We start from the raw sequence: 26,770 nt of genomic DNA on the forward strand, positions 1-26,770 counted from the left end.
ACTCCTGAGCAGAGCACTTGCATGCGATTTCCCCACTGCTAAATGGGATGTCAAGTTGTGCTAATTCTTCCTGTGCCAGAGACCTACTGAGGAAGATTAGACCGATCAGACAAATCCTTTCCAAACGAACCAACAGTCAAGCTAAAAATAATTACACGCTCGGGGACGGTATTTAACTCTGAAATTACAGGTGTTTATATAGAAGTTATCTGAGACAGCACTGATGTTTAATACGTTCACGATTTAATAAATGGACTAAAGTAGCTTTAGTAAATGTGCACATGGTATTTATTTGCCTGTCTGTCTTCCACTCACTCAGTCATCAGTGATGTTGGACTTCTGACATCTAGTGGTGTGGATGAAGTATCACGCAAAAGCAAGTTCAGCTTCCATTGCCATCGTAATTCAATGACGGTCGTATTTGTCACCCATGATTCATTTATTCCACAATGTGATGTCATGTGATCTCAACATAACAGCCACCATGATGAGGCGACCTGCTTTATGTGATACTTTTATTGGCTACTGATATCACTAGTCTTTGATTCTTATAGCAAGTATAATTAGCCATATAAAGATTCTATTGTATTCTATTCTACTATATTCTCTGGTGTTATTGTACAAGACAGCTTGAAATCTTTTGTGAGAAGCTGTTTAAAAGTTGTATTTGTTGTGTTATTTTCCTGCTATACACCAAATATGAGCTTTTATTAATAACGGAAAGCATCAACATTACGGTAGGTTTTTGTTTTAATGTAATGTTAATTGGATCACGTGTGCGTTTGAGCATCTGTATCGATTTTGTTGTTTTGAAAAAAGAGGAATCGTAAATAGTTAACTGCTTCCGGTCGGCTGATGTCAGACCGTGAGTGTGTAGGAGAAAAGTGGGTCAGATTGGAAGTAAGATGTGTCCAGAACCCAGGAGACGAGTAACTGAACCTGTTCGGCCTCTCAAAGAAGAAGTCTCTCTCTTTCAGCATTAGCACAGGGGTCAATTCACTCCATTAAGAGAAGAAATAAGAAACAACACTTCAATTTAAAGGCTAAATTGTGGGTTGCAGGCGGAGATAGAGACTCTGGAATGCTGACGTTTGGATGAAAATGACTGCTCGGATGATTACCTTTACATTCGATTTCGGTTTCACTGAATTACATTTAGTTCTCCTTGGTTTTAATTTAATTTCCTTTCAGTTTGCTGTATGTTCTTGAGACCGAATGTATGATCAGGCATGTCAACATGCCCATTAAACTCGGTCAAATGATGGAATTTATACAAATTACATATTATAACAAATCAACTTATAAATAGTGTGGCACAGTTTAAAACATGAAATATTCTCTAGACTGTCAATTTATGGGTTATGAACATGGTATCATTTATGTTCTTTTATTGTGTTTAAAAAATCTAGACAGACGCTGAATCTAAACGTTGGTTTGACCATCTAAACATGAAAAATTCCTGCCTACAAATCAATTTTCTCTTTCATTATTTTAGTTTGACCTTAATTATTAATACTAATGTTTTCCTCCAGCACAGTTTCCTCCAACAAAGCATTGCAGCCTAGAACAAATTCTTGTTTCAAATAGTTTTTTGAGGGATATTTTTCTCATTTGCTGGAAAGAATCACTTATGGGAATCATACATTTGGCCCAGTGCAGCTGATCAAAATCCATGCTTGCATTGCACGAAAATTAGTGGTCATTAATTAAAAACTCTTTAATTGAGCTTTGTAACGGACACGTTGTGATTCATTGAGAGCTTAAAAAGCACAGCCGGATATGGCTGATTTGCTCTTTGGCATATGAAACTAAATATCTGTGTTGTACACAAATATTTGATGACACTTGACGCAGTTCAGGTTTTATTTATAACCTTTTTACATTGCATGTATGTATTGGTTTGGGCATGACGTAGGCTGTGCGTATGCACGGATCTAGTACTGTATTCCCCACCAGGTGGCACAATCGCTCCAAATGTTAAAATGCCTTTAAGTATTCCGGATCAGCATAAGACATTTAAAACTGTGGTTTACTATAAAACAACATAAGGCAAATATCTTACAAAAAAAACTTTTTAGCATATTTGTTTCACATTTAGCATTATACAGTTACACACTGTAAAAAAATATTGATGGTTTAACCTAAAAAAGTAAGTAACCTGGTTGCCTTAAAATTTTAAGTCGATTGAACTGGAAAAAGTGAGTTAATACAATGAATTAGATTAATTTAACCATCAGAAACTCAAAATAATAAGTTATCTCAACTAAATAAATTATTATAAAGTTGATTTGACAAAATAAAATATGTTGTGATAACAAATCTTGAAAATATTTTTTACAGTGTAGTATATTTATGCTCTGTCAGCATGATGTCAAGCATTTTACAAATATATGACCAGGATATTAATACGAGAAATGAGTTTAGTTTGTGAGTTGACTAGTTGATTGAAGAGTTGTCTAAAAGAGTTGACTCAAACCGTATTCACTTTATAGCCACATTTGTAATTGTGGACAAATGTGGGCACTCAGGTGCGATCCTAATTTTTATTTATTATAAATGTTATATCACTGTCTTCGATAAAGTTTTGTCTATCCATGTATGTTTTGTTTTTTTTTTTATTTATGGGAGTATTTTTGAATTTATTTACTTCAAAAAGTACCACATTTTCTATGTAAATTATGCTTATTTTTATGTTTTATTTTATTTTTTTAACTACATTAAAATATCATTCCAATAAGTTCTTAGAGCTAAAACCTAAAGATGAAGTGACTTTGCTGTCACCTGGTGTCTTATTTTGGCTTATTTTAGAATGCTCTAAATTACAATTAGTTTTTCCCATTCATTTCTATGGGTGCCCATTTTTGACCCAAATACAAGATTAAGGATTTAGTTGTTTTTTTTCACCCACTTAACATTGTAGAATTGAGTAAAAAAAAAAATGTGTGTGTTCAGGAGGCAAACTTAGGAAAAGTAGTCAAGTCTTGTACCGCTCAGATCAAGGGAAGTATTTTTAAAAAATAAATCAAAACTATTTTGCCCACATTTGTCCAGAAAACGGTTTTAGGGTTAAGGCCTGTATAATATAGATCAAACCGTTCTGGATACTGACCTCACTAATTCAGAAAGTCTCTTGTTGGTCTGCTTTTACAGTACAGATATTTTCTATATATTAGATGAACTTAATTGTTAAATTTTTTTTTTTTTTTTGTGAGTGATTGACTTGTTGTTTGTGATGTAAATTTGAGTCTTTCCATAGTCAAGTAGATAAAAGATATATTTGCATTGTTGAAAAATTCCTGCTTGGGGACATTATGGGTTGGTGTGCACAAGGACAAGTGTATGCTAGTTATATGTTAGCTGTTTAATAGAGTGGCTTCAAGCAGCCCAAGATTTATCACCAACTTGCTTTCATCTCAACGGGAAACCAGAAGATGGACTCTGATCTTGTGTAGTTTAGCAGGTCTGAGCTCCCATTAAAACACATAATGACCATTAGGGGAAGGGAAACTGTTTAACTGCGTCAGGAAAGGTCTTTAGGGATCTCTAATGTCTGTTTTATTGCAACATTTAGATTCATACAGCAGATCGGGACCATGGGAATCGCATGTCACAAACAATATTTTATCGTACATGAAATCGTTCCTTATCAGCGTTTGTCTGTGTGCGCCACCGCAGCGGGTCCCTGCAGAAGACTGGAGCGTTGATCCGTGCCCATGTTCTCCAGTAGGTCCTGTGGATAATTAGCAGGCTGTCTCTCCCCTCCGCGGCCTCCGCTAATTGTTTGTGTTGTCTGGGAAACCTGAGAAACCCTCAGCTTGAAACCAGAGCAGCAAAGCAGGGCCAAAATCTATCAAAAACACCCTTTTTGTTTTGTGGCTTATATGCGCGAGGATGCAATATCACTTTGCAGGATAAATAAAACATGAGAGATCAGAACGGGCCACAAGCAGAAAGGTCAAGCGATCACTTCGGCCAGTAACTGGACACTACAGGTGAGGCGCTGTGGCGTCCAGCCCATCTTACAGGACAATGGTGCATTCTTCAAGAGGTCACGCTTGGCTCTCCTCGAGGTTTGGTGATGCCAGATTGCTTTGGCTGTGGCCTATATTCTGTCCCTTGTGATAGACGAGAGGACAACTTTGATTTCAGAGAGGTTGATGTTTTCTTTTAGGCTACTAGATCATACTGCAGATGACTGTAAAAAATGATCATGATTTTAACGGTAAAAAAATGCTACGGGGGAAAAACTGTTAATTGGGGAACAGAAAGTTTCCATACCATGTACGGTGAATAACTGTGATCTAACCGTACATTTAATGTCATTTTACAGTTAAATACCATTAAATTTACAGTTTTGGGAAGTGAAAAAGAACAAGGAGTCACACTTCAGTTCTTAGATCAGTTATGTACATGTACGCTGATGGTGTAAATATTAGTATTAACTTTCTCGGCTTGTGGAAAAGCGGTTTATGATGAGCTTTGGTTCATCGTCATCACCACTGTGATATGTGGTTGTGATTGTATTACAATGGGACAGAACAGATATTAGTACTTCAATAGATTGGTAAATCAATATTATATCAGATTATGAAATATGTTTTTAAATGTAAATTTAAGTTAAGTCTGTAAAAGTCTGTTGTTTGTTTTTAAAGCCGTTAATGGACTAGCCCCAGCCTATATTGCTGATCTGTTGAAGCCACATATTCCCTCAAGGTCATTACGGTCTGCAAATCAGCTATTACTTGTTGTCCCTAAAACACGGCTCAAGAATGAACTGCCCCTCCATGTCAGACTAGCCTCTAGCCTTACAGTTTTAGGCCATGTCCACACTAATACGTTTTCGTTTGAAAACGTATATTTTTCTCTCCGTTTTGGCCTTCCGTCCACACTGAAACGCCGCTTTAAGTCACCAAAAACGTACGCTCTCCAAAGTGGATACATTTGAAAACGCCGTTTTCGCGTTGTAGTGTGGACAGTGAAACCGGAGGTATTTCAAAACGATGACGCAAGTTTAGTCATGTGATCCATGTAGTACCAATGTTTATCGGTATTGTGCCTATTATTCATTTTTACACTGTTGCTACAATATGTTACTTTCTATGTTACTTAATATGTGCTATTCTTCATAGCACAGTACTGCAAAGATGACAGATAATGTACTCACATTTGCAGTCCTGCGGCAAAACAGGAGAGCAGTTGCGTTTTAGACCAAATATGGTGACTGAATGCGACCTGGACGCATCCGTGATGGTGAGATATTTTGCTAAATAAAATGATCCCGTTAGAAGAATTGCGCGATAACTTTATTATTTATTTCCCCCTCTCTCAGAGCTTTTGTGAAGTTTCACGCATGCGCAGTAAAGTGAATTTAGAAGTTTCTCATCCACACTGAAACGTCAGAAAACGCCTGAAAACACTAGTGTGGACGGAGAGCGTTTTTAAACGAAAACCCCGTTTTCAAATGTATCCGGATTAATGTGGACGTAGCCTTAAATCACGTTTAAAAACACATTTCTTTTCTTTGGCTTTTAAACCATCATGAGAGCATGATGTCTTCTGTATGTTGAAACTGTATTGTTTCTAATTATTTGTATTTATTGTATTTTATTTATTTACCCTTTGTAATTGTACAGCACTTTGGTCAACCTTGTTGTATTTTTAAATGTGCTAAAGAAATAAAGCTTGATTGATTAATTAAACCTAAAAAGTTGCTACCGTATTTTTTATCATTGTAAAATATATAATATTCCAGACATAGGCTCAACCACAACTGAAACAAACAAACACACACGTAACATCCATCAAGTGAAACACAGACAAAGAATATGGGAAACACAGGGGTTTAAATACACAAGATAACAAGGACTGGAACAAGGAACAGGTGAAAGTGATTAGTAGCTATGGAGATTAATGAGGGTAACTATGGAAACAAACCAGGGACTAATGCTGAGTTCAAGTTATCTCGTATAGATCGTAATTACGAGTTGAACGCCACCACAATGTCGTAAATAGTGGGGAGCTCGGGATTTTCTTTAAGCCCCGATCTGTACGAGTCAGTGAGAAACGTTCATTCAACGTCTGTTGACGGTAAATATTTAATTGAATTTCAATGTTTACTCATTGAAATTGTAAGGCTTTTTCATTCATAAAGCAAGCTCTCTGCACAAAATATGATTGTAATATAAAAATTATACCTAATGATAAGAGTTTACATTGGCTTCAAGCTAATAAAAAAAAACATAAAAAGAAAAACACACCTGATGCGCATTCTTTGTTCTTCATTTTTTTTTTATTTGCAGAGTTAATAAACCTGTATGCTGTATTTGCGTGTAATTCATTTAAAGTAGGTACACCGCCATTTTGCTCCGACGAAACTGACTTGAATGCACCTCACGTCGTAAACACGACTTCCCACCTCGTACGTACGAACTCCCCGGGAGGACTTGAACGCAGCATAATGCTATCGGAGTGACCATAACTACATATTAAGAGTCCTCAACAAAACAGGGAAACACAAAACAGGAATTGTAACAGATATATTGTTAATACCGAAACTTGAACTATCATAATCTGCTTTTTACCCCTTAAAATGTACGTATAGCCACCATAATAATACAATAGGCACAATAGAGACTTTAAAACTAAACAACATAAAATGCACTGCAAACAATATAATTCCCAGTATGCATCACTGACAACAAAAATTAGAAGAAAAAAAGTTGTATGTCGTGTTTGCACATGGGAATGTCCTTGTACTGTTTTTTTATCATAAAATAATATGGTATTCATCATTTTTGCTTCTATAAAACATCGATTTGACTGTATTATACAGTGAAATTACATATATTGCAATGATGAATAAAATGTATTGTTTTGTTGATTCCCATTGTGTCACGTTTTGAGTTTATTTTTGTTCTGTTCTGTTCATGTCTGTGTTTCAAGGTTGTTTTAGCTTGTTCAGTCTTCCTCTGCATGTGTTCATGGTTACGGATTGGTTTATTCCTGTTCAGGTGTGTTTAGTGTTTAATTGGCCCTGCGTTTCTTTCAGTTTCTATTATTATGTTGTTCTGTTCCAAGTTCCAGAGATTCTTTAGTCCTTTGTAAAGTTTTGAGATGGTTTAATAAAAGGGGTGATGATGGCGCAGTATTTTACCGTTTTTTTTTTTTACAGGATTATATTTGCTATTTGTTCATTCACAATTTTAAAGATGGCCTGTATTGTTTAACGTTTAATTTGTTAATTTGTGTCTGAATAATCACAGTCCTACTGACACACATCGACTGGCTTAAGAACCATTTCAGCAGAGAATCAAGATATATGAAAACCAATTCCACACTTAATGGACTGAGGGGCAGTCCATAATTAAAGGAGAGCATTCAATGCCGAATAAATCCAATTCAGATCTCATTCATGCTATTAAACGGCACTCTAGCATTCACGGAACGCTGCTCCAAATATGGATTGACTCTTAGTGAGCGTATAAGCTTATTTCAACCTGATTCCATTGTTACTTGAGGAGGCTTTGCATCTTTCAGCCTCTTAGTGAGTCTTTGTTGATTATAATACTGTGTAAAGCCTCTCTCCCGATGAGAGGACACAAATCCCCTTTAAATACAAGCAAATTAATTACATCTCAATAAAGCTTCCTTCGTTTTTATATATCAGGCCCGAGAGCTCACTCAGGGGAAACACATACATGGTATTTGTGCAGGTGAATTAAAATCCTCTTTTGGTTAAGTTTGCACAGGGTGTGTAATAGACAGCTAAACAGAAATTATTGCACTGAATTTTCCCTCTAGGATGTAAGCCTGAAATGAAAGACATTTGTTCTTTGCTCAGAATGTCACTCTCTTTTATTTCACAATTTCCATGTCCTTGCTGTGAGTGATAAGACAGTGAGGCCCTTGTGAAGACACCGAGCCTGAGCAGGCTTCTCCTAGCAACTGCAGCGACAGTATCCATTCACTCGGCTCCAGGGTTCTGCTCAGGAAAGAGCCGGAAAAGAGTCCTCAGGCATTATTTGTAACTTCGGGCTGTAGAAAAGCTCGGTCAACTCAAAATTAGAAGGGGTAAATGCTACAAAACTTTTCCTTCTCAGACCAAGTGGTTTTATTGAGTATAAATACTGGGGTTGAATATGAATAGGGGAGAGCGGGGCACAACCTAACGCTTTTTGGTTTTGGCTCAATTAATTAAAAAATACTTTTTTTACACAAGCAACATACACATCTCTGCTACAAATGAACACTTAAAGTTTTTTTCTAGGACCTACCATTTTCGTACAGTTGCACTGAAAGTGACAGAAGTGCAAATGTTACAACTTGCCCCATATGCGGGGTTAATTGTAACAGACAGAGGGGTTAGTTGTAACACTTGTGTGTAACATACTACTTTATTTGTATAGTTTGATATTGTTTGTGCATCTGTATAGACAACACATTCTCATCCCAAAAAGTCATATAACTGACGTTTTGGGACGTCTTTTGACCATACGTCAATATTCGCCTTTTTAGGGCTCCCTTAAACGTCGCTAGATGGCGATCCCGGGCCGTCATACAACTGACGCTTTACCTTTAACGTCAGTTAGGTGACGGGTTAGGTTTAGGGTTAGGTTTAGGTATGGGGTAGAGTTAGGATCCCATAACCTCATCTACCAACGTTTAAGGGGGCTCTAAAAAGGCGAATATTGACGTATGGTCAAAAGACGTCCCAAAACGTCAGTTATATGACTTTTTGGGTGAGACTGTGCTGATATAGACAGATATCCATACATCCATCCCTCATCCAATCATCCTTCTATTATGGATCAATATCATGGATAGAGACATAGAAAAGGGCTGCATAGTTTTCCAATAAATAACAATAAATAAAATTATAAATATTGTAATTGCAATTAAATTACATTTGTGTGTGGCAGCTGCATGTACAATTATTATTATTATTATTATTAATAACAGTAATAATAATACAAATGAGCTTAAAATAAAAATTTAAAGGGTTTATTGCATTAATAACAGGCCATATTTTTAATAAATAAACAAGTTATCATTCATGGTACACTAAATTTGAAACATTTTAAATTCCAACATTGTTTGTGAAAGTCTAACAAAGTTAAATGTATACTCAAACCTGAAAAGTTGTGTGGCTCCGTTTTCATTTGATTATCATTGTACACTTGGAGGCTTGATTGTAACACTCTGTTACAACTAAACCTCGCTGTGCATTATTTTAAACTTAGCTAACAGTCGCTAGGAATTGCTGACATGTTTCAAAACGGTGCTATGTTTGAGCCAACAAGACAGTGATTAAGGCAATATAAAGTTAGATTTGGAAACGTATACACCCAACTCAGAAACCGAAAAAACCTATGATGAAAAAAATTACTTTCATGGTGTCAAAACACTCTTTGTCCAGTATCTTCACGAAATATAATCAAAACTTTCCGCAAATTCGCGGGAGATCGTCTTCTGGCAGCAAGAGAAAAAGAGCGGAAAGACGGCCGGCTTGATCCTGACGAACTGTGTAAACGGTCCGTGTTACATTTAACCCCGCGTTAGGTTGTGCCCCGCGCTCCCCTACTTGGTTTGGTTCTGTTTCTGTTTACCTGTTTCTTGTCATTGTAAGTTGACCTGTGTCTGAAATCCGCCCTTAAATAGGAACATTTGGTAATGCATCACAACCTGTCAGTGTCTTTGTCATGACAACTTGACATTAAATGAAGTTAAACTGTCATGTGGTTGGCTTTGACATTGGCTGTCATGAGGCATTATAACTGTCATGAATATTTTTCGTGACATCAACTAGAGTGGTACTAATTGAATTTGTCATTAAAAAGTTATACGTAATGGCTTCATGTCAAAACCAACCACCTGACAGTTTAATGTAATGTTACCCTACACTAGAACTAAACCTACCATAACCGAACAAAGCTCTGTGTGTGTTATATTGACGCTAAAAGGTGCCATGTGTGTTGAATTTAGACGAAATTTCAAAAGTGTCACTATATGACGCCCTAGGATGAGAACGCATTGGAATAAGGCAGGTGGGCTAAACAAAAAAAACTTAAAATGTTGGCATTCTCATGGCGTTCCAAAATCTGTAACATTAAATGAAAATAGATTTAGCATCGATACTTTCAAATGGCATCATTGAATTCTGGCGCATGCCAAATTTTAATGAGATGTGAGAAGAGGAAAGGTTTCAGGCTACGTTTACACAAAGCCGGGTATTTAGTGAAACGAATATTTTCCCCCTCTCCGTTTTCATCGTTCACACACCGGCATAAATACGCCGTCGACCGCCATCAGTGTCGGGATAAGGATAAAGCCATGCAAGCCAATCAGAATCCTCAGAATCGACAAGAGAGAACCTAAAACGCTGTTTCTCCCAGTTCACATGACAACACTAACCGGCGTTTTCAGAAATCTCCACTTTGGCCTGAGTTTTATCTGTGATAAAAACGGGGTTTTCGTGCCAAACCGCAGGGAAATATAAGTAAACGGGGCCTCAGTCTAAAGTCCCTTTCATGACTACTTTTAGAGGATTATGGCGTTTTTGGTGCAGCATTAACATTCTACTAAACATCTAATTTTTGTGTTCTACAGAAGGAAGAAAAAACATAAAAGTTTGGAACGACATGAGGATAAGTAAATGTTTTTTTTTTTTTGGATTAACTATTAACTATACAAAAATGATTAAACCCAGAAACCTGTGAAAACTTGTTCTGAACTTCTGCATCATTGAGCTCGGACTACAAAATCGGAGAGAGAAATAATAATGGCGGATTGCTGGAAGTGTTGGGCCGGTAGTCGATGTCCTTGTTTGGCAGTTCCGCTGCAAATACGGTGACGTTATAGTTCTGAAAAATCTGAAAAATCTGAACAGGTTGAAAAATATGACCAAAACAGAATATAAAGTAGGGATGCACCGAAATGAAAATTCTTGGCCGAAACCGAAAACCGAAAAAGAGGAAACCAAGGCCGAACACCGAAAACCGAAACACCGAAAGAAATTATGCCAATTATTAGTATCATTGCATTTATGGCTATGACTGTGTACAAACTTTACTAAAATCAAGGCATTGCAATTGCATAAATTAATATAACATTTTCAAAAAATAAATCAATTACAAATTATGCAAATATTTATTTAGCACAATGCACAGTATAAAATAAAATTCAAACTAAAATGTTTAATTTGACCCCGCTCATGTGTACACTAAATAATAATCTACTGGCCTGCAGAAAGGTTTTAAAATGAAATGTTCTCTCAAAAACAAAGCCGAGCGCAAACTTCTTCTCATCACACTAGCACCCAGTTTGCATGTCTAAATTAGTTACATTTTAAAAATTTTGCATAAAATAGCATAAAAAGCCTTTTTAAATGAACAATGGTCCATGTTTAATACAAATGTACATGAAACTTAATGAACCATGTTTAGTGAATGTAGAAAATATTTAAGAGAGCATTAATTTAGTTCTATACATGTTCCCATATACATATTTTTTTGTAATGTCACAAGTAATAATCTCAGGGTTTACTGGGTTTTACATGATTATTTTTGTATTGGTGGAGGAATACTAAAAAATAAACATTGTCATGTGTTTATCTGTCTTCTTCTCACCGATTCCTGATGGTTAGAGGAGAGTTACTTGAGTCGTCGTTTCAAGGAATAGTACAACGGAGAGCGCGTCAAGTATAAACGCCTCGACCGTTTGGAGCGGTGCACGCGCTGTTTGTGGAGACTCGCGCTGCCTTGTTTACTTTCGCCTGCCTCCGCAGTGCGAGTCTTATTTATAATTTTTAATTGTGTCATCCACCTGCACGCATTGTTTAGAGCAGATATAGGTGGATAAACAAGGTTTCCGTCTCATCGCGGGTTCAGATACACTGAAATACGTCCACACCACAGACATGTTGCTTCAGACAAGCACGTGCAGGTTGCGGTTTCTGTTTGCGTCATCACAACATTTCGGCCGTATTGTTTCGGTGATAAAAGTCTTTCGGCCGAAAACCGAAAATGCATTTTTGGGCAATTTTCGGCCGAAAATTTTCGGCGGCCGAATATTCGGTGCATCCCTAATATAAAGATATAAACGAAGCACCTGAAGAGAATAATTTCATCTCTTCTGTACTTATAAACACTCCAAATATACAACAAAATGCATTTAAGGGCTAAAAAAGTGGATTTTGCATGACATGTCCCCTTTAAGACCCGCATAGAAATGTTACTCCTTGCTAGAATTGCACGGCAAGAGAAAAGGACTGGAACAGCCGGCTTCATGTTACAAGAGCAGAAGCGCTTCCACCTTTCCTGGACTCCCATAATATATCCTAAATCAATTGGAGAAAGGAGCAAGAGAGCCAGTAATGCTGTGATTGATGAGAGCGATGTGAATATTTGTAAGCTGATAAGCCTCTTTTTTCTCTCTCTTCTCTGTCTCTCTGTCTCTCTCGCCCGACGCACGCATCAGAAGGGATACAACATTGAGCAGCAGAGTGTGAAAAGCGGAAAACACCTGAATGGAGTGGGTAAGTCTACACTCACGCGTCCTCGAGAACAATGAAAGCCCTGCAGAGGAACAATGCAATGTTGCCACGGCTCCTTCTGTTCCACACAAACGTCTTTGACCTTGTTTCTTGACACGTCACGGCTGAGTCAAAAAAGACTTCCCATGATCCATGCCTCCTGACCTAAAATAATAATAAAGGCTTTTAAATGTGTCATGTGGCCTGGAAAAGTTTGATCTAGGAGCGAAGAAAAGAAAGCACTTTACTTGAAGGGCTAAGACTAACATGACACCTTCATAATCATGACATGACATTTTTTTTTTTTTGTTGAGGTTTTGCTACGCTATCTCACGACCAATTCGTACAAGTGATTCAAAAGGGGCTAATTCGTACTAATTCATACGACCTCACTCGTACAAATTTGTACGATTTGTCTAAACCCACGTGACGGTTATGTTTAGGGGCGTGGTCAGGGGTAGGTCATTCGTACGAATTCATACGAATTGGCAAATTCGTAAAATATGTGCGATTTAGCAAATTCGTACGAGTGAGGTCGTACGAATTGTTACGAATTAGCCACCTCGTAAAATTCGTACGAATTCCCGTGAGATCGGGTTGGGTTTTATGCATGTTTCTGACAACCGTCATTAAGTGTCATATAATATATACTTAGTAGTTATTCTTTAGTAATTATTAAGTTGTTAATTAATCTGATCACAAGTATGATTATATCTGATGATTTGCAACGGCTTTGAATGACTTACCAACGAGTTAACAACACAACAAAAACAAGCCACAACAAAACAAACTAAGTACTAAGCTCATCCAATCAGAATTTAGAGTCAGAACTACAGTGTCTGTTTTTATAATATTAGTTTTGAGTCTTTTATTTTTAATAAAAATAAATCAGGGAGCGTGAAGCAGTCGCAATAGCAAAATCACAAAATATCATTTTCTTTTGGTGTGCACCAATAACACATGGCTATTTAATAGCCTATATTAAACTTCCTCATACCTCGTTTAACCATCACATATTCAAAAAATTAGTTTTAATATTATATAACTAACAAATCTCCCACAGAAGCCCTATTTCCAGTGTGAAAAAAAAACATCCCATGGATTATCAAGTTAAGATGAGCCTGATTTATGTAATCTTGAACATTGCGTGATCGTAAGATGATTCACTCTGTATGTGTGTGTGTTTTTTTACTGCCCAGTGAATGAGTTTGTGAAGTAGTTTTTGGTAGTCTAATGGTTAATGTGAGATTTAACAGAAGCGCGAGAGAGATTAAGCCCTCCACTAATCCCATTGGACTCCTCAGAGAGAGAGAGAGAGAGAGAGAGAGAGCATGTGTGTGTGAAAACTAAAGTTGGGAGGAGCAGGAGGGGCGTGTCTTTGATGCCCAGTGGTCACATGACTGTTTACACTGTGAGAGAGGACGCATGTATGTGAAGAACTGCAGAAACTCAAAAGAAACGGCCCTCACGTAAACATGTAGGATATCACACACACACACACACACACAAAGGCAACAGCAGGATGGACCAGAGAGTTGAACACAGTTTGGGCCAGCCCAGCAGACCCAGAGATGTACTTGTTAAGTCAGGTAAGACTGTGGCTGAGATTACAGGATGCTGAACTGATGATGCTGTATTCTGCAACTTTATGGGTCTATAAGATTTGCAGTATTATTACTATGTTACAACGTAGTAATACCAGATTACTTTTATATCACTGATGCATTTGTTATAATTTGAAAAAATAAAGATCTCTGCCTGCTTTAAACTAAAAATTTCTGTTTTGGGGGTTAAATGTATAATGTTTTTAAGAACAAGCTGGTGTAGTATATAAAAGACAAACTAAGAATGACACTTAAAGAAATCAACAACTTCAAAAACTCTATTAGAAATGCATCATTTGACATTTTCTGAATTGTACTTTTGTCAGCTGGTATCAGTAACATAGTTTAAGTGACAAGAAGGATCATCTTTCACAATTTTGTTGTTGTAATGTTTTACCAGCAGTATCTATCTTCCTTTATGTTTGTTTTAGCTGAAAAGCGCAAGGTCCACCGTGTATTTCTGCCTGACCGTATTCGACACCAATAAACCCAGCTTTGTGTATTTGAACAGTTATCTTAAATCATCCAGAATATCCAGCTTTTAAACAAACACGCCTTTCACCAACATATCTGGGAGGTCTATTAAGCAATTTCTATGTGAATTAAACCTCATCTTTTACACACCATAATGCCGTTCCAAATCCGTATGCTTTCTTTTCCAAATCCTTTAACATAAAAGAATATATTTTGAATACTGTTTAACTACACTAAAAAAAAATGCTGGGTTGTTTTAACTAGAGCCAGACCGATATTATCGGCCGATATTAGGCATTTTCTAAAATATCGGTATCGGCAGTTATAATGGCCGATAAATGAATATTTCAAAAATAAAATAAAAACTGACGAATCATGCTTCAACCATGTCATGAGTGTTGTCAAAAAGTGCAGGTAAAGGGGTAAGCAAGCTGACATTGCAATTATAAGGTAGCTTATAACTATAAGGCAATGTAGGGACTAATTATTAATTTATTTATCAGAACTTGTTCCTCTGTTCTGTTGTGACAATGGAAACAAGTTTATTTTTAAAATGAATATATAACTCATAAATAACTACAAATAACTAATGTTAGGGAAATCTGTTAATATTTTGTTGCGCGTTTCTGAAATAAAAAAAAATAATAATATCGGCCGATATATCGGAATATCGGATTTTAAAACCAACAAATATTTGTATCGGTATCGGCCTTCAAAATCCTTTATCGGTCTGGCTCTAGTTTTAACCCAATTTTGGGTCAAATATGGACAAACTCAAACATTGGGTTAAAAATGTAATTAAAAAATGTAACCCAATGGCTGGTTTTGTCTGTATTTGAGCCAAAATTGGGTTAAAATAACCCAGCATTTTTAGAGTGTCAGTGAGGTCCAAAACATCATTGCACCCTGATTTTTATCCAAATAAATGTTTCTGTGTTTTCTACGGAATAAAGAAATGCATGCTGAATGATCATTTTTGAGTGAACTATCCCATTCAGCTTAGCAAAAAGAGAATGATCCTTAGTCATAGAAACTCATTTTATTTACTAGATGCTTGAAATAGGTTATATTGTGCCATTGTGCTGCGGTGTTTCTTGCTGGGCACCTTTATAATGCTAATTCCCTGTCTGAGAGCTGTGCCTAAATTTTATGGCTTGCCAAGGACTAGTATTCAGCAGGGATTATGGGAAATGGCACAAACACACCCACCCATGGGAGAATGGGATCCCAGGGCATCCTCTGAGAATGCTCACGTCGCCATGACAACTGTCAGCTTTCTATTTGTATACAACCCAATGTGGGAACCAACTAACGTCTTATGTAACAGGAGATGGGATAAACAAAAATGGTATTTTGGGTGATCAACAAAGACAATACACTGAATTTGATGTGATGCAGAGGAATCTAAACTGTGCCACCAGCATTGCCTTCACGCAAAAATGAAAATTGTCCTATAATGTACTCACCCTCAAGCCATCCTGGGTGTCTATGATTTTCTTCTTTTAGCCTAACACAATCTACGTTAAATTGTAAAATATGCTCTTCTTAGCTCTATAATGGGAGTGAATAGTAACTGACGTATCCAAAAAAATTATTTTTTCCCCGAGAGCAACATAGTGTCGGCTCAGATCCGGCCCACATCTGGTACACATGGATTACTCACACATGGATTAGCACCTAAAATGTAAATACTGGCAACTAAAATGTACATATTGGCAACTGAAATGTACATCTTAGCACCTAAAATTTGCATATTAGTACCTAAAATGTACATATTAGCACCTGAAATGTACATATTAGCACCTAAAATGTACATATTAGCAGTTGAAATGTAAATATTGGCCCTTAAAATGTACATATTAGCACCTGAAATGGACATATTAGCACCTAAAATTTAAATATTGGCCCTTAAAATGTACATATTAGCCCTTAAAATGTAAATACTGGCACCTAAAATGTGCATATTAGTACCTAAAATGTACATATTAGCACCTGAAATGTACATATTAGCACCTAAAATGTACATATTAACACATAAAATGTACATGTTAGCACTTAAAATGTAAATATTAGCACGTGAAATGGACAAAAGTTTACCTTTTGAAAAGGTACAGCCCCAGTGACAGCTTTTGAACCTTTTTTCTGAGAGTGAAGGGGTTAGCATATTAGCACACATTTAATTTTAGTCGTCCTACTGAGTCACTTTTGGTTATGTTGGGTATATAAGGAAACACCTGCTAGCCACACAAACAGACACCACACAAAATCCAATTAAGCCCACAATGTATCATGCAATTCTTGGAAATAGACTCCGATCTGATCAGCAGAAGCCCTTGCCTTTCCTATGTGTGTGACTCCAGGGTTTGTGGGGGATGTTGATAAATACATTATGCCCGTAATAGAGGGATATTCACTTTCAGAGCAGACGCAGTCCACCGTCTGTTGCTCTTCACCATGTTACTGATCCCTAATCGATGAGATCAAGGACAGGCTTCCAGAGGCACAGATTATAGCAATACATTTATAGAGCTTGTGTATATGCACTTTTATCCCGACTTCTGTAAGCTCTGGATAAATACACGGAAATCATTTGTATTTCATAACCGTGAATTATGACGCAACATATCATTGAAGTGGGCCACACATATTTACTCAGTTTACTCAGTTAACGGCAGACATTGCAACACATTCATTAGCAAAAAAAGCAATATTTGCAAACACAAAACATGAAAGGAAACAAAATGAAACATATTCTGGTGAAGTTACAGGCTTTAACTCTTTAACAGATCACAAGAACTCTCACAAGACATATTTTTTGGTAACACTTTACTATAAGGTTCATTAGTTAATATTAGTTAACGTTTTATCCAACATGAACTCACAATGAGCAATACATTTGTCACTGCATTTATCTTTGTTACTGTTAGTTCATAAAAATACAGCTGTTCATTTATAAACATGTTAAAAATAGATTAATATTCATTCTTAGTTCATGTTGACTAAAGTTGTAAATGAAACCTTATTGTAAAGCGTTACCAACCCGATCTCACGACCAAGTCGTACGAATTCGACGAATGATTAAAAAGTGGCTAAATCGTAACAATTCATACGACCTCACTCGTACGAATTAGTACTATTTTGCTAAATCGTACATATTTTACGAATTGGCCGACTCATGAATTCATACGAATGACCTACCCCTGACCCCGCCCCTAAACCTAACCATCACGTGGGTTTAGACAAATCGTACAAATTTGTACGAGTGAGGTCGTACGAATTAGACACTTTTCAATCATTCGTCGAATTCGTACGAATTGGTCGTGAGATAGTGTTGGTGTTACTGATATTTTTGAGCAATAATTATGTAAATATTTACTTTTTTATTATTCCGACATAAGTCCATGTACTGTGTAGACTGTGCCAACACACTCTCTGACCAACCAGTGCTTATGGATTCATAATCCTCATAAACACAAAATATCTCTCTTAATGGATCCACATCATTCAGGATGAACAAAATAAGGTCCATATCAGTGATGTTATTCCAATGGACTGTGTGAGATTTACTTTTGGCATATTTTTAAATCATATTTTAGCCAAATTTAGTTTATCTTTTGCCATTAGGGGAAGTGAAAACAACAAATTTGAGAGCAGTTGTCAACTGTGCAATATATAAAGCTTATGCAGATCTAAACGTAGATTTTTTTTTCATTTTCTGAAAGTGTTATCATGAATGCCTGCCATGTCATAGTTTATACATGCTTATCATGCTTATCATTTATCTGAAGTGCTATGAAGTAAAGTGAAACGTATAGCACTTGGATGGTTTGTTCCCTTACAGAGAGTATGAGCAATAACAGTAGTGATAAAATAAACTGAGAATATAAGAAATAGAACACAAGAGACACAATAGTCTTAATTTACATCTTAAAGGAGTAGTTCACTTTAAAAAAAAACCTTTGCTGATAATTTACTCACCCCCGTGTCATCCAAGATGTCCATGTCTTTCTTTCTTCAGTCGAAAAGAAATTAAGGTTTTTGATGAAAACATTCCAGGATTTTCTCCATATAATGGACTTCAATGGGGACCAAACGGTTCAAGGTCCTAATGAGAGTTTCATTGCAAACTGTTCAAAGGGCACCAGACGATGAATAAGGATCTTATCGAGGGAAACGATCGCTCATTTAATAAATAAATAACAAAGTTTAAGTTTTATAAGCTCAAATGCTCGCCTTGCTCTGTTCTGTGATGCGCGTTCGTGACTCTCCTGTTCGAACTTGTTCATCAAAATGAACAAATCTCTTCCAGAGTACAGTCGTTCATTTCGTTCGTTCAATGAACCAAATGACACGAAAAAAGATTCGTTCGTTTTGATGAACGAGTTCGGACAGGAGAGTCACGAACGCGCATCACAGAACAGAACAAGGCGAGCATTTGAGCTTATAAAACTTAAACTTTGTTATTTATTTATTAAATGAGTGATAACTGAAAGTGTCTTTTGGACCTCGAACCGTTTGGTTCCCATTGAAGTCCATTATATGGAGAAAAATCCTGGAATATTTTCATCAAAAACCTTAATTTCTTTTCGACTGAAGAAAGAAAGACATGGACATCTTGGATGAAACGGGGGTGAGTAAATTATCAGCAAAAGTTGTTTTAAAAAAAAGTGAACTACTCCTTTAATTCTTATAATATAGGTTTTAAAAAAGGACGGAAAGCTTTATTTACTTGTTTGAAATAAATCTTTGGTGTAAAACTTGCTAACCTCTGAATTCCCTTCATCATCATCATCATCATCATCATCATCAGTTCACCCCGTCCTCTTCTCATGCACTCTGATTGAGAAGTGCTAAGAATTGAGCTCAGCTTTTTTAATATTGAATGGTGGAGACTGTCTCTGGTTCCTCCTCCAAGAGTAGCATTGTCCTGAGCAAGCTTCAATGCATATGACACCTGATCTGCTGTCACTTTAGCACGGATCACTGCACTTTTAATCTGTCCTATCCTGAGAGGAGTGTCTTTATGCAGGCGAGCTGGCTTGCATTATGGATCTGGGCACAAGTTTGTTCTTTACTGGTGGTGATGGATTACAAACTTGTCTGAACCAGTACCATTTAATAACCTCATACTACTCAATTTTCTTTAAGCAAAATATTTCTTTCTTTCAATATCAGGGGAACAAGAACAAAAAAAGTTTTGCATCTTTGGGGTCATTCGCATCAGTGCGTCGTCTGTGTGTGTTAGACGTCTGGTGGTGTAAAAATTCTCCAAATAGCTGGAGGAAATGAAGGTAAGGAATTTCCTCCCAAACCCAAAGGAACGAATGTCCACCTGCTACTTTCAGGAAACCTGCTTCGGCTCACATGAAGCAGAGACCAGTAGTGAATGTAAATGCTGGGTTGTGTATGCTCCACCACCCCACTTACTGCGGTTTATTATGTTCTTCTTTTGCGTCAATCTCTGCCTTTCTTCTCACAGTTAAAAGAAGTCAGGAAGGAAAACATAACTTCCTTTCAATAAAATCCTTCCTCTCCCATTGTTTTCTCTCTGTCCTCAGCCTCAGCGTACGCCGATATTCAATGGGAACAGCCTCATCAGCCGAGAACCCCGGACAGGGATCCATTCGGTTACCCTCATCGCGAGATCCCCCCATTGGCCAGTTACGCTCCTCAGCCTGATTACATGACAGTGGATGATGATCTCATCAAGCCCAAAAAGCTGATTAATCCCGTGAAAGCCTCTAAAAGCCACCAGGAGCTTCATCGGGAGTTGCTTATGAACCAAAAACGGTATGAGGATACACTAGTGTACAGTATATACACACTCATCTGCAAAATGACAAGTTATACTCATGAGGAAACAAACGTTTCTGGGGGTATACAGTAGGCAGTGTTGGGAGTAACGCATTACAAAAGTAATACATTACAGTCACATATTACTTTTTGCTGTAACGCAGTAGTGTAAGGCATTACTAATCAATTTTCAGTAATATTTTATTCGTTACATGTTCAGTGAGGCTTGTATTACAGTTGTATTACAGTGTATTGTCTGCTTTTACTTCTTAAAGGCAACAGACTATGTGAAAGTTTTAAAGCAGTCTTTTAGTGCCAGTTCAGAGCGGTCGCGTCTGTAACATTGTTTTTTCCTCATAAATGCGAACACGAAAACTAAAATAAAATGAATATTTTAAGTTCTATGGTTACTGCAGAGCCAGCCCTTCCTCGTGCGTTCCTTTGCGCAGTGTAATTACAAAAAATATATTTTGCCTCCTATTTTTTTTTGTCACGCATGAATGTGTGTCTTTTCCCTAATATTAAAAATAAAACATAGACTGATATTTGTCTAATGTCTGGAGTCCTTTAAGGAAGTAGCCTATATACGTTTCAATACATGCATTTTCTGAGAATTTTTATTTCAGGTTTTGACTGCAAATGTCATGTCCATAATGCTGGACTTCCCCAATTTTAAATAATTTATCCTCAACTAGTTTTGTGGTGTAGGTCTACATATTTTATAATGTTAACTTCAAATAATACTAATAGCCTAATTTAAAGATAAGGCAGCATTGGATCTGGACGGTAAGGAGAATAACGCTGGAGTTGGAAGAGGTGTGTCGCGATTCTGTAGGTTCGTGGATCTGAGTCGTGTGGCGAATCGCGATTTCGGTTTCATATTGCATATCGTTACAGCCCAAAAGTTAAGTTCTACTTAGTTATTTTGGTGAAAGTAACTCAAAAGTAATACATGAGTAATGTAACGCATTACAATTCTGGGACAGTAACTTTACTATTACTATTACTATTACTTTTGAGTTACTTTCACCAAAATAACTAAGTAGTACTTAACTTTTGGGCTGTAACGATATGCAATATGAAACCGAAATCGCGATTCGCCACACGATCCACGAACCTACAGAATCGCGACACACCTCTTCCAACTCCAGCGTTATTCTCCTTACCGTCCATATCCAATGCTGCCTTATCTTTAAATTAGGCTATTAGTATTATTTGAAGTTAACATTATAAAATACGTAGACCTACACCACAAAACTAGTTGAGGATAAATTACTTACAATTGGGGAAGTCCAGCATTATGGACATGACATTTGCAGTCAAAACTTGAAATAAAAATTCTCAGAAAATACATGTATTGAAACGTATATAGGCTACTTCCTTAAAGGACTCCAGACATTAGACAAATATCAGTCTATGTTTTATTTTTAATATTAGGGAAAAGACACACATTCATGCGTGACAAAAAAAAATAGGAGGCAAAATATATTTTTTGTAATTACACTGCGCAAAGGAACGCACGAGGAAGGGCTGGCTCTGCAGTAACCATAGAACTTAAAATATTCATTTTATTTTAGTTTTCGTGTTCGCATTTATGAGGAAAAAACAATGTTACAGACGCGACCGCTCTGAACTGGCACTAAAAGACTGCTTTAAAACTTTCACATAGTCTGTTGCCTTTAAGAAGTAAAAGCAGACTGTAATACAACTGTAATACAAGCCTCACTGAACATGTAACGAGTAAAATATTACTGAAAATTGATTAGTAATGCCTTACACTACTGCGTTACAGCAAAAAGTAATATGTGACTGTAATGTATTACTTTTGTAATGCGTTACTCCCAACACTGTACATAAGAACGAGCCTATGATTGAATCTGGAAATAAATTAAATTAAATCAAACAGCGTGATTTATGATTGCAAACCGCATCAAAAGTCAGATTGTGGATTGATATCGAAAAGTTCCTGAGCTGTATTCTGTCCAGCAGGTTGAATCACTGAGGCTATTTTCAATTAGCTTTTCAGGCTATCGTTTTAAAAATAGCTTCCCCAACACTTTAATAATGGAGGAGCTAAAATTCTCCAGAAGGTGGCCCTCGGGACCAGGATTGACTTTGACCAACATGTAGTACCAGTACTAATCCAGCTATCTCGTGTGCTAAGACTAATAGGAACCGATGGAGTTGCAGACAGCATGAATGGATGGCCGATTTATTGGAGGCTTTCATTACAGAGAAAAAGTCAGTGTTTGTGTGGGTACATTCATTAGTGTGTGCACTCTCTTCCACAACCAAACACTTGAAGCCACAGAGGGCTTTCTGGCACAGTGCCGTGTCGGCCATTAAGCAAGTATCTCTTAGTTACTGTTGGCACTTTTGCCTCTTTGGTGCTGAGAGACGGTCACTGTAGAGGACATGAGAAGAGAGAGAAAGGGATGGGGATCTCACATCCACACAGATAACAGTGGGCATCAAAGGTGGCACAGTGAGCGCAAGGGTGGCAGAGGAAACAGAACAGCGTCTTTTCTCAAGCCTTCTCCGGATAAGCCTTTTTATGTGCAGAGCTCTTTCCGATAAGTTAAACTAAACACTGAAATGAATCACTCAGGAGAAGTGACGCTAAAACACTAAAAGGGGAGAGAGAGATTTGGCTCGTATGTCACTAGCCATGTTTCCATCCACTTGTCAATCGAATTATCTGAAATTCGGTTAAAAAACTCATGCGGATAAAGCTGGTGAAAGTGTGTTTCCATCCAACGACTTTAAAGCGAATAAAAACCTGTACGTAATGACGTCACATGCTGTTTTGCGATCATCAAATTGGTATATCGAATTGATTTGAGACATTTTAAGGTGTTTCCATTTATTGTCGCACTGAATCGAACAACATTCAAGCAAACTTTTGCGAACTTAGACAAAACGGATCGCGCCATCTACCAAAAATGATCAATATTTCACAAGTTGAAGGCTAATAATGCTTATGTGCCAGCTGATTTCGACATATGAATGGGATAACAACCGCCTCACAATATATTATCCTGCACATATAAATCAACCAAATAAATAAATAAATCAATAATTTGACACAAAATATTGACTTAAAAACGAGTTTATTGATTTAAAAACGAGTATTGCTTCTGCTAAAGAAAATAGTCTGTTCGGTCTCTGAACTGCGTCCATGGCAACGGTGTGTTATACTAGCAGCGCCGCAGTCTGTTAGCAGCTAACTAGAAATAACAGACCAGTCAGGAGAAGTGACGCTAAAAGGGGAGAGAGAGATTTGGCTCGTATGTCACTGATAGGAAAAAAGACACCATGTATGGATCATTTCAGGAACAGGTCGATGCCAACGACCCGAGCAAAGGTTGAGCGAGTGAGTATTCCCAGCCGAGAGCCGAGACAGGGCTAAAGAGCAGCGCGAGCCGTCCGGGGGCCTGGTGTCTCTCTTGTTCTCTTCATTAAACGTCCCTTGTGTTTATTTGTTGTTGTCTTGCTGTCTCTTCAGCTTGAAGGACACCATCTAAATGAACTGGGATGCTAATTGGAACTCCCACATCTGCTGAACTCCACACACACACACACTTCCATATCCTCCTCTCAGCACCCGTGGCGCCACCTCCCTGCGGAGAGAACAAGTTCACACGTAATTTAATTATCGGTCTGTCTGTACGTGCGAGTGTGAGTGTGGCTGTGCATATGTCTGTCCTGGCACTACAGTTAATAACTATCATGTGTGTTAACAGCAGCTTGGCACCTTGAAGAAACGCTTGTGAGAGCTTAGGCCGCATTGGTCAGAAGTGATGGAAGAATCGTATTCAGCCAAGCTGCACAAACAAGCACACAGTTCTGAGGTCAGGTCAGTCAGGATGAGCTCGCTGTGAGTGGTGTTAGCCGTGACTGTGACTGAGATGGAGCGTCACTCACAACACTGGCAGCATGGAGTGTAAAACAGCAGGAAACTAATGGGTTTTCATCTGCTGTATACAGTCAAACAGCTCTACATATTTTCAAAGGCCACATTATAACAGATTTGCATAATACATTTTTTGTCCATTCACACCTTTTCTTTTATTTAAAAAGCAAACAAGTTTTTTTTAGTTGTTTATTTTAGCAAACAAGTTTTACAAAGCACACTTCTCTGATTAGTGACACTAACACATGACGATACTGCCACCTGCTGGATTACATGTGGACTGCATTAGCTAATCTATTCCATTCTCATTTTTTCCAACCTTTTTCTATTCTGTTTCTATTCGTTTTCTACTCTGTTCTTTCTTATTCTGTTTGCTCTTCTATGATCATGCATATTTGCTATATTTTTATTGTGATATTTTATGCTTATTGTAATTGTTAGTTGCTGTTTTCTATTGCTTTCTATTCTATTCCTTTCCTTTGCTCTGTTTGTTGTATTCTAATATTTGTTATTTACATTCTACTGTTGTCTATTGCTTTCTATTCTATTCTATTCTATTCCTTTCAATTGCTCTGTTTGTTGTATTCTAATCTTTGCTATTTACATTCTATGGTCTATTGCTTTCTATTCTATTCTATCTATCTATTTTATTCTATTCCTTTCAATTGCTCTGTTTGTTGTATTATAATCTTTGTTATTTACATTCTATGGTATATTGCTTTCTATTCTATTCTATTCCTTTCAATTGCTCTGTTTGCTGTATTCTTTTTTACATTCTACTGTGGTATATTGCTTTCTATTCTGTTCTATTCTATTCTATTCTATTCCTTTCGTCTGTTTGTTGCATTCTAATCTTTGTTTTTTTTTTAATATTCTTCTGTGGTATATTCCTTTCTATTATATTCTATTCCTTTCCTTTGCTCTGTTTGCTGTATTCTAATCTTTGTTTTTTACATTCTACTGTGGTATATTGTTTTTTATTCTATTCTATTATTTTCCACTCCTTTCCTTTCATCGGTTTGTTTTATTCTAATCTTTGTTTTTTATGTTCTAATGTGGACTACTTTTTTATTCTATTCCTCTGTTTGTTGTATTCTAAACTTTGTTTTCACATTCTAATTATATTCTATTTCTTTCCTCTGTTTGTTGTATTCTAATCTCTGTTTTTTTACATTCTAATGTGGTATATTTTTCTATTCTATTCATTTCTATTCTATTCTACTATTTCTTCTGTTTGTTGTATTCAAAACTTTGTTTTCACATTCTAATGCAGTCTATTCTATTCTATTCTATTCCTCTGTTTGTTGTATTCTAATCTTTGTTTTTCACATTCTACCATGTCGTTTTCTATTCTATTTTAATTTTTACTTACTTTAAAATAGTTATTATTATTATTATTTAAAATATTATTTACATTCAAAAATTATTTTATTTTATCTAATCTACTTTCCTCTGATTTCTACTGTATTATTTTCTCTTTTTTGTTCTCTTTTCGAATGTGCTCTATATTCTATTATGTTCTATTAATAATTTTTCTGTTCCGTTCTCTCTCTTTTTGTTTCTATTTTCTTCGCCACTCCTCAGAGGAATCAGTGTGGAGAGCAAGCCCGAGCTGCAGCGTGTGTTGGAGCAAAGGAAGCGAGAGCAGATGATAAAACAGAGAAAGCGGGAGGAGGAGGCCCGGAGGAAGATCTCCCCACTGGAACAGGAGCTTCTCAAGAGACAGCAGAAACTGGAGGAGGTACATCAGTTCATTCGGCTTCCTGTATATCAGAGATCTATACTAAACCCTCTTTTACAGTATATCATATTTAGCTGCAAAAATGCGCTAAATATCTGACAGATATATGTGTTTTGTGCTTTAGCTGGAGAAGGAGCAAGCAAGTGTGGAGGACAGCGCCCCAGAGTTCATCAAAGTTAAGGAGAACCTGAGACGAACGTCCTTCACAAGTTCTGGAGAGAAGGAGGTGTAGCGACACAGACTGGATCCAGATGTGTGTGTTTGTGCACAGCCAGTAACATAGAGACCTAAACACTGAGCTTCTCTACCGCCTGTCTCACACCAACAACACCTTCAGCGCTCTCTGGAGCAGGAGACCCAGACGGGACCCAGAGGACCTCCACATCTTCACTTCACGAAGAGCTCCAGAGGTTTAGAGAGACTGCGACGAGGACGAGCGTGTTGTTTTCTGCTCTGGATTGGACACCATGGGTTAAAGATGAACTGTCCAGGCTGCTTGTGTGCGTGTGTGCATGGATGGACAGCTGTGTTCTGGTTCTGTCACATTAGATAAAAAAGTGAAAACAAGATAGCCTACAAGGAGTAGTTTCAGAGTGAATAAACAGTCTATTTCTCTCTAACCGAAAGGCTGAACATTTATAAGGCGACAATTAGACGGACACATCAGTATTACTGCCAAATATTTGTTCATCGCCTCCTTTTAAACGTTGTCTCTT

General features: G+C 37.1%; 1 protein-coding gene across 1 annotated transcript; it reads left to right on the forward strand.

Moving 5' to 3' along the window:
- Window positions 1-13,921: 13,921 nt before the first annotated feature.
- On the forward strand, window positions 13,922-26,430 carry LOC120467872 (actin-associated protein FAM107A). Its single transcript, XM_039656431.2, has 4 exons — window positions 13,922-14,118; window positions 20,166-20,397; window positions 25,898-26,054; window positions 26,179-26,430. The coding sequence occupies exons 1-4, from the start codon at window positions 14,052-14,054 to the stop codon at window positions 26,284-26,286; spliced, it is 564 nt and encodes a 187-aa protein (XP_039512365.1). The 5' UTR covers window positions 13,922-14,051; the 3' UTR covers window positions 26,287-26,430.
- Window positions 26,431-26,770: the final 340 nt, after the last annotated feature.

The sequence above is a fragment of the Pimephales promelas genome, chromosome 21 (assembly GCF_988280905.1).
Source record: "Pimephales promelas chromosome 21, fPimPro1.hap1.1, whole genome shotgun sequence".
Lineage (NCBI taxonomy): Eukaryota > Metazoa > Chordata > Actinopteri > Cypriniformes > Leuciscidae > Pimephales > Pimephales promelas.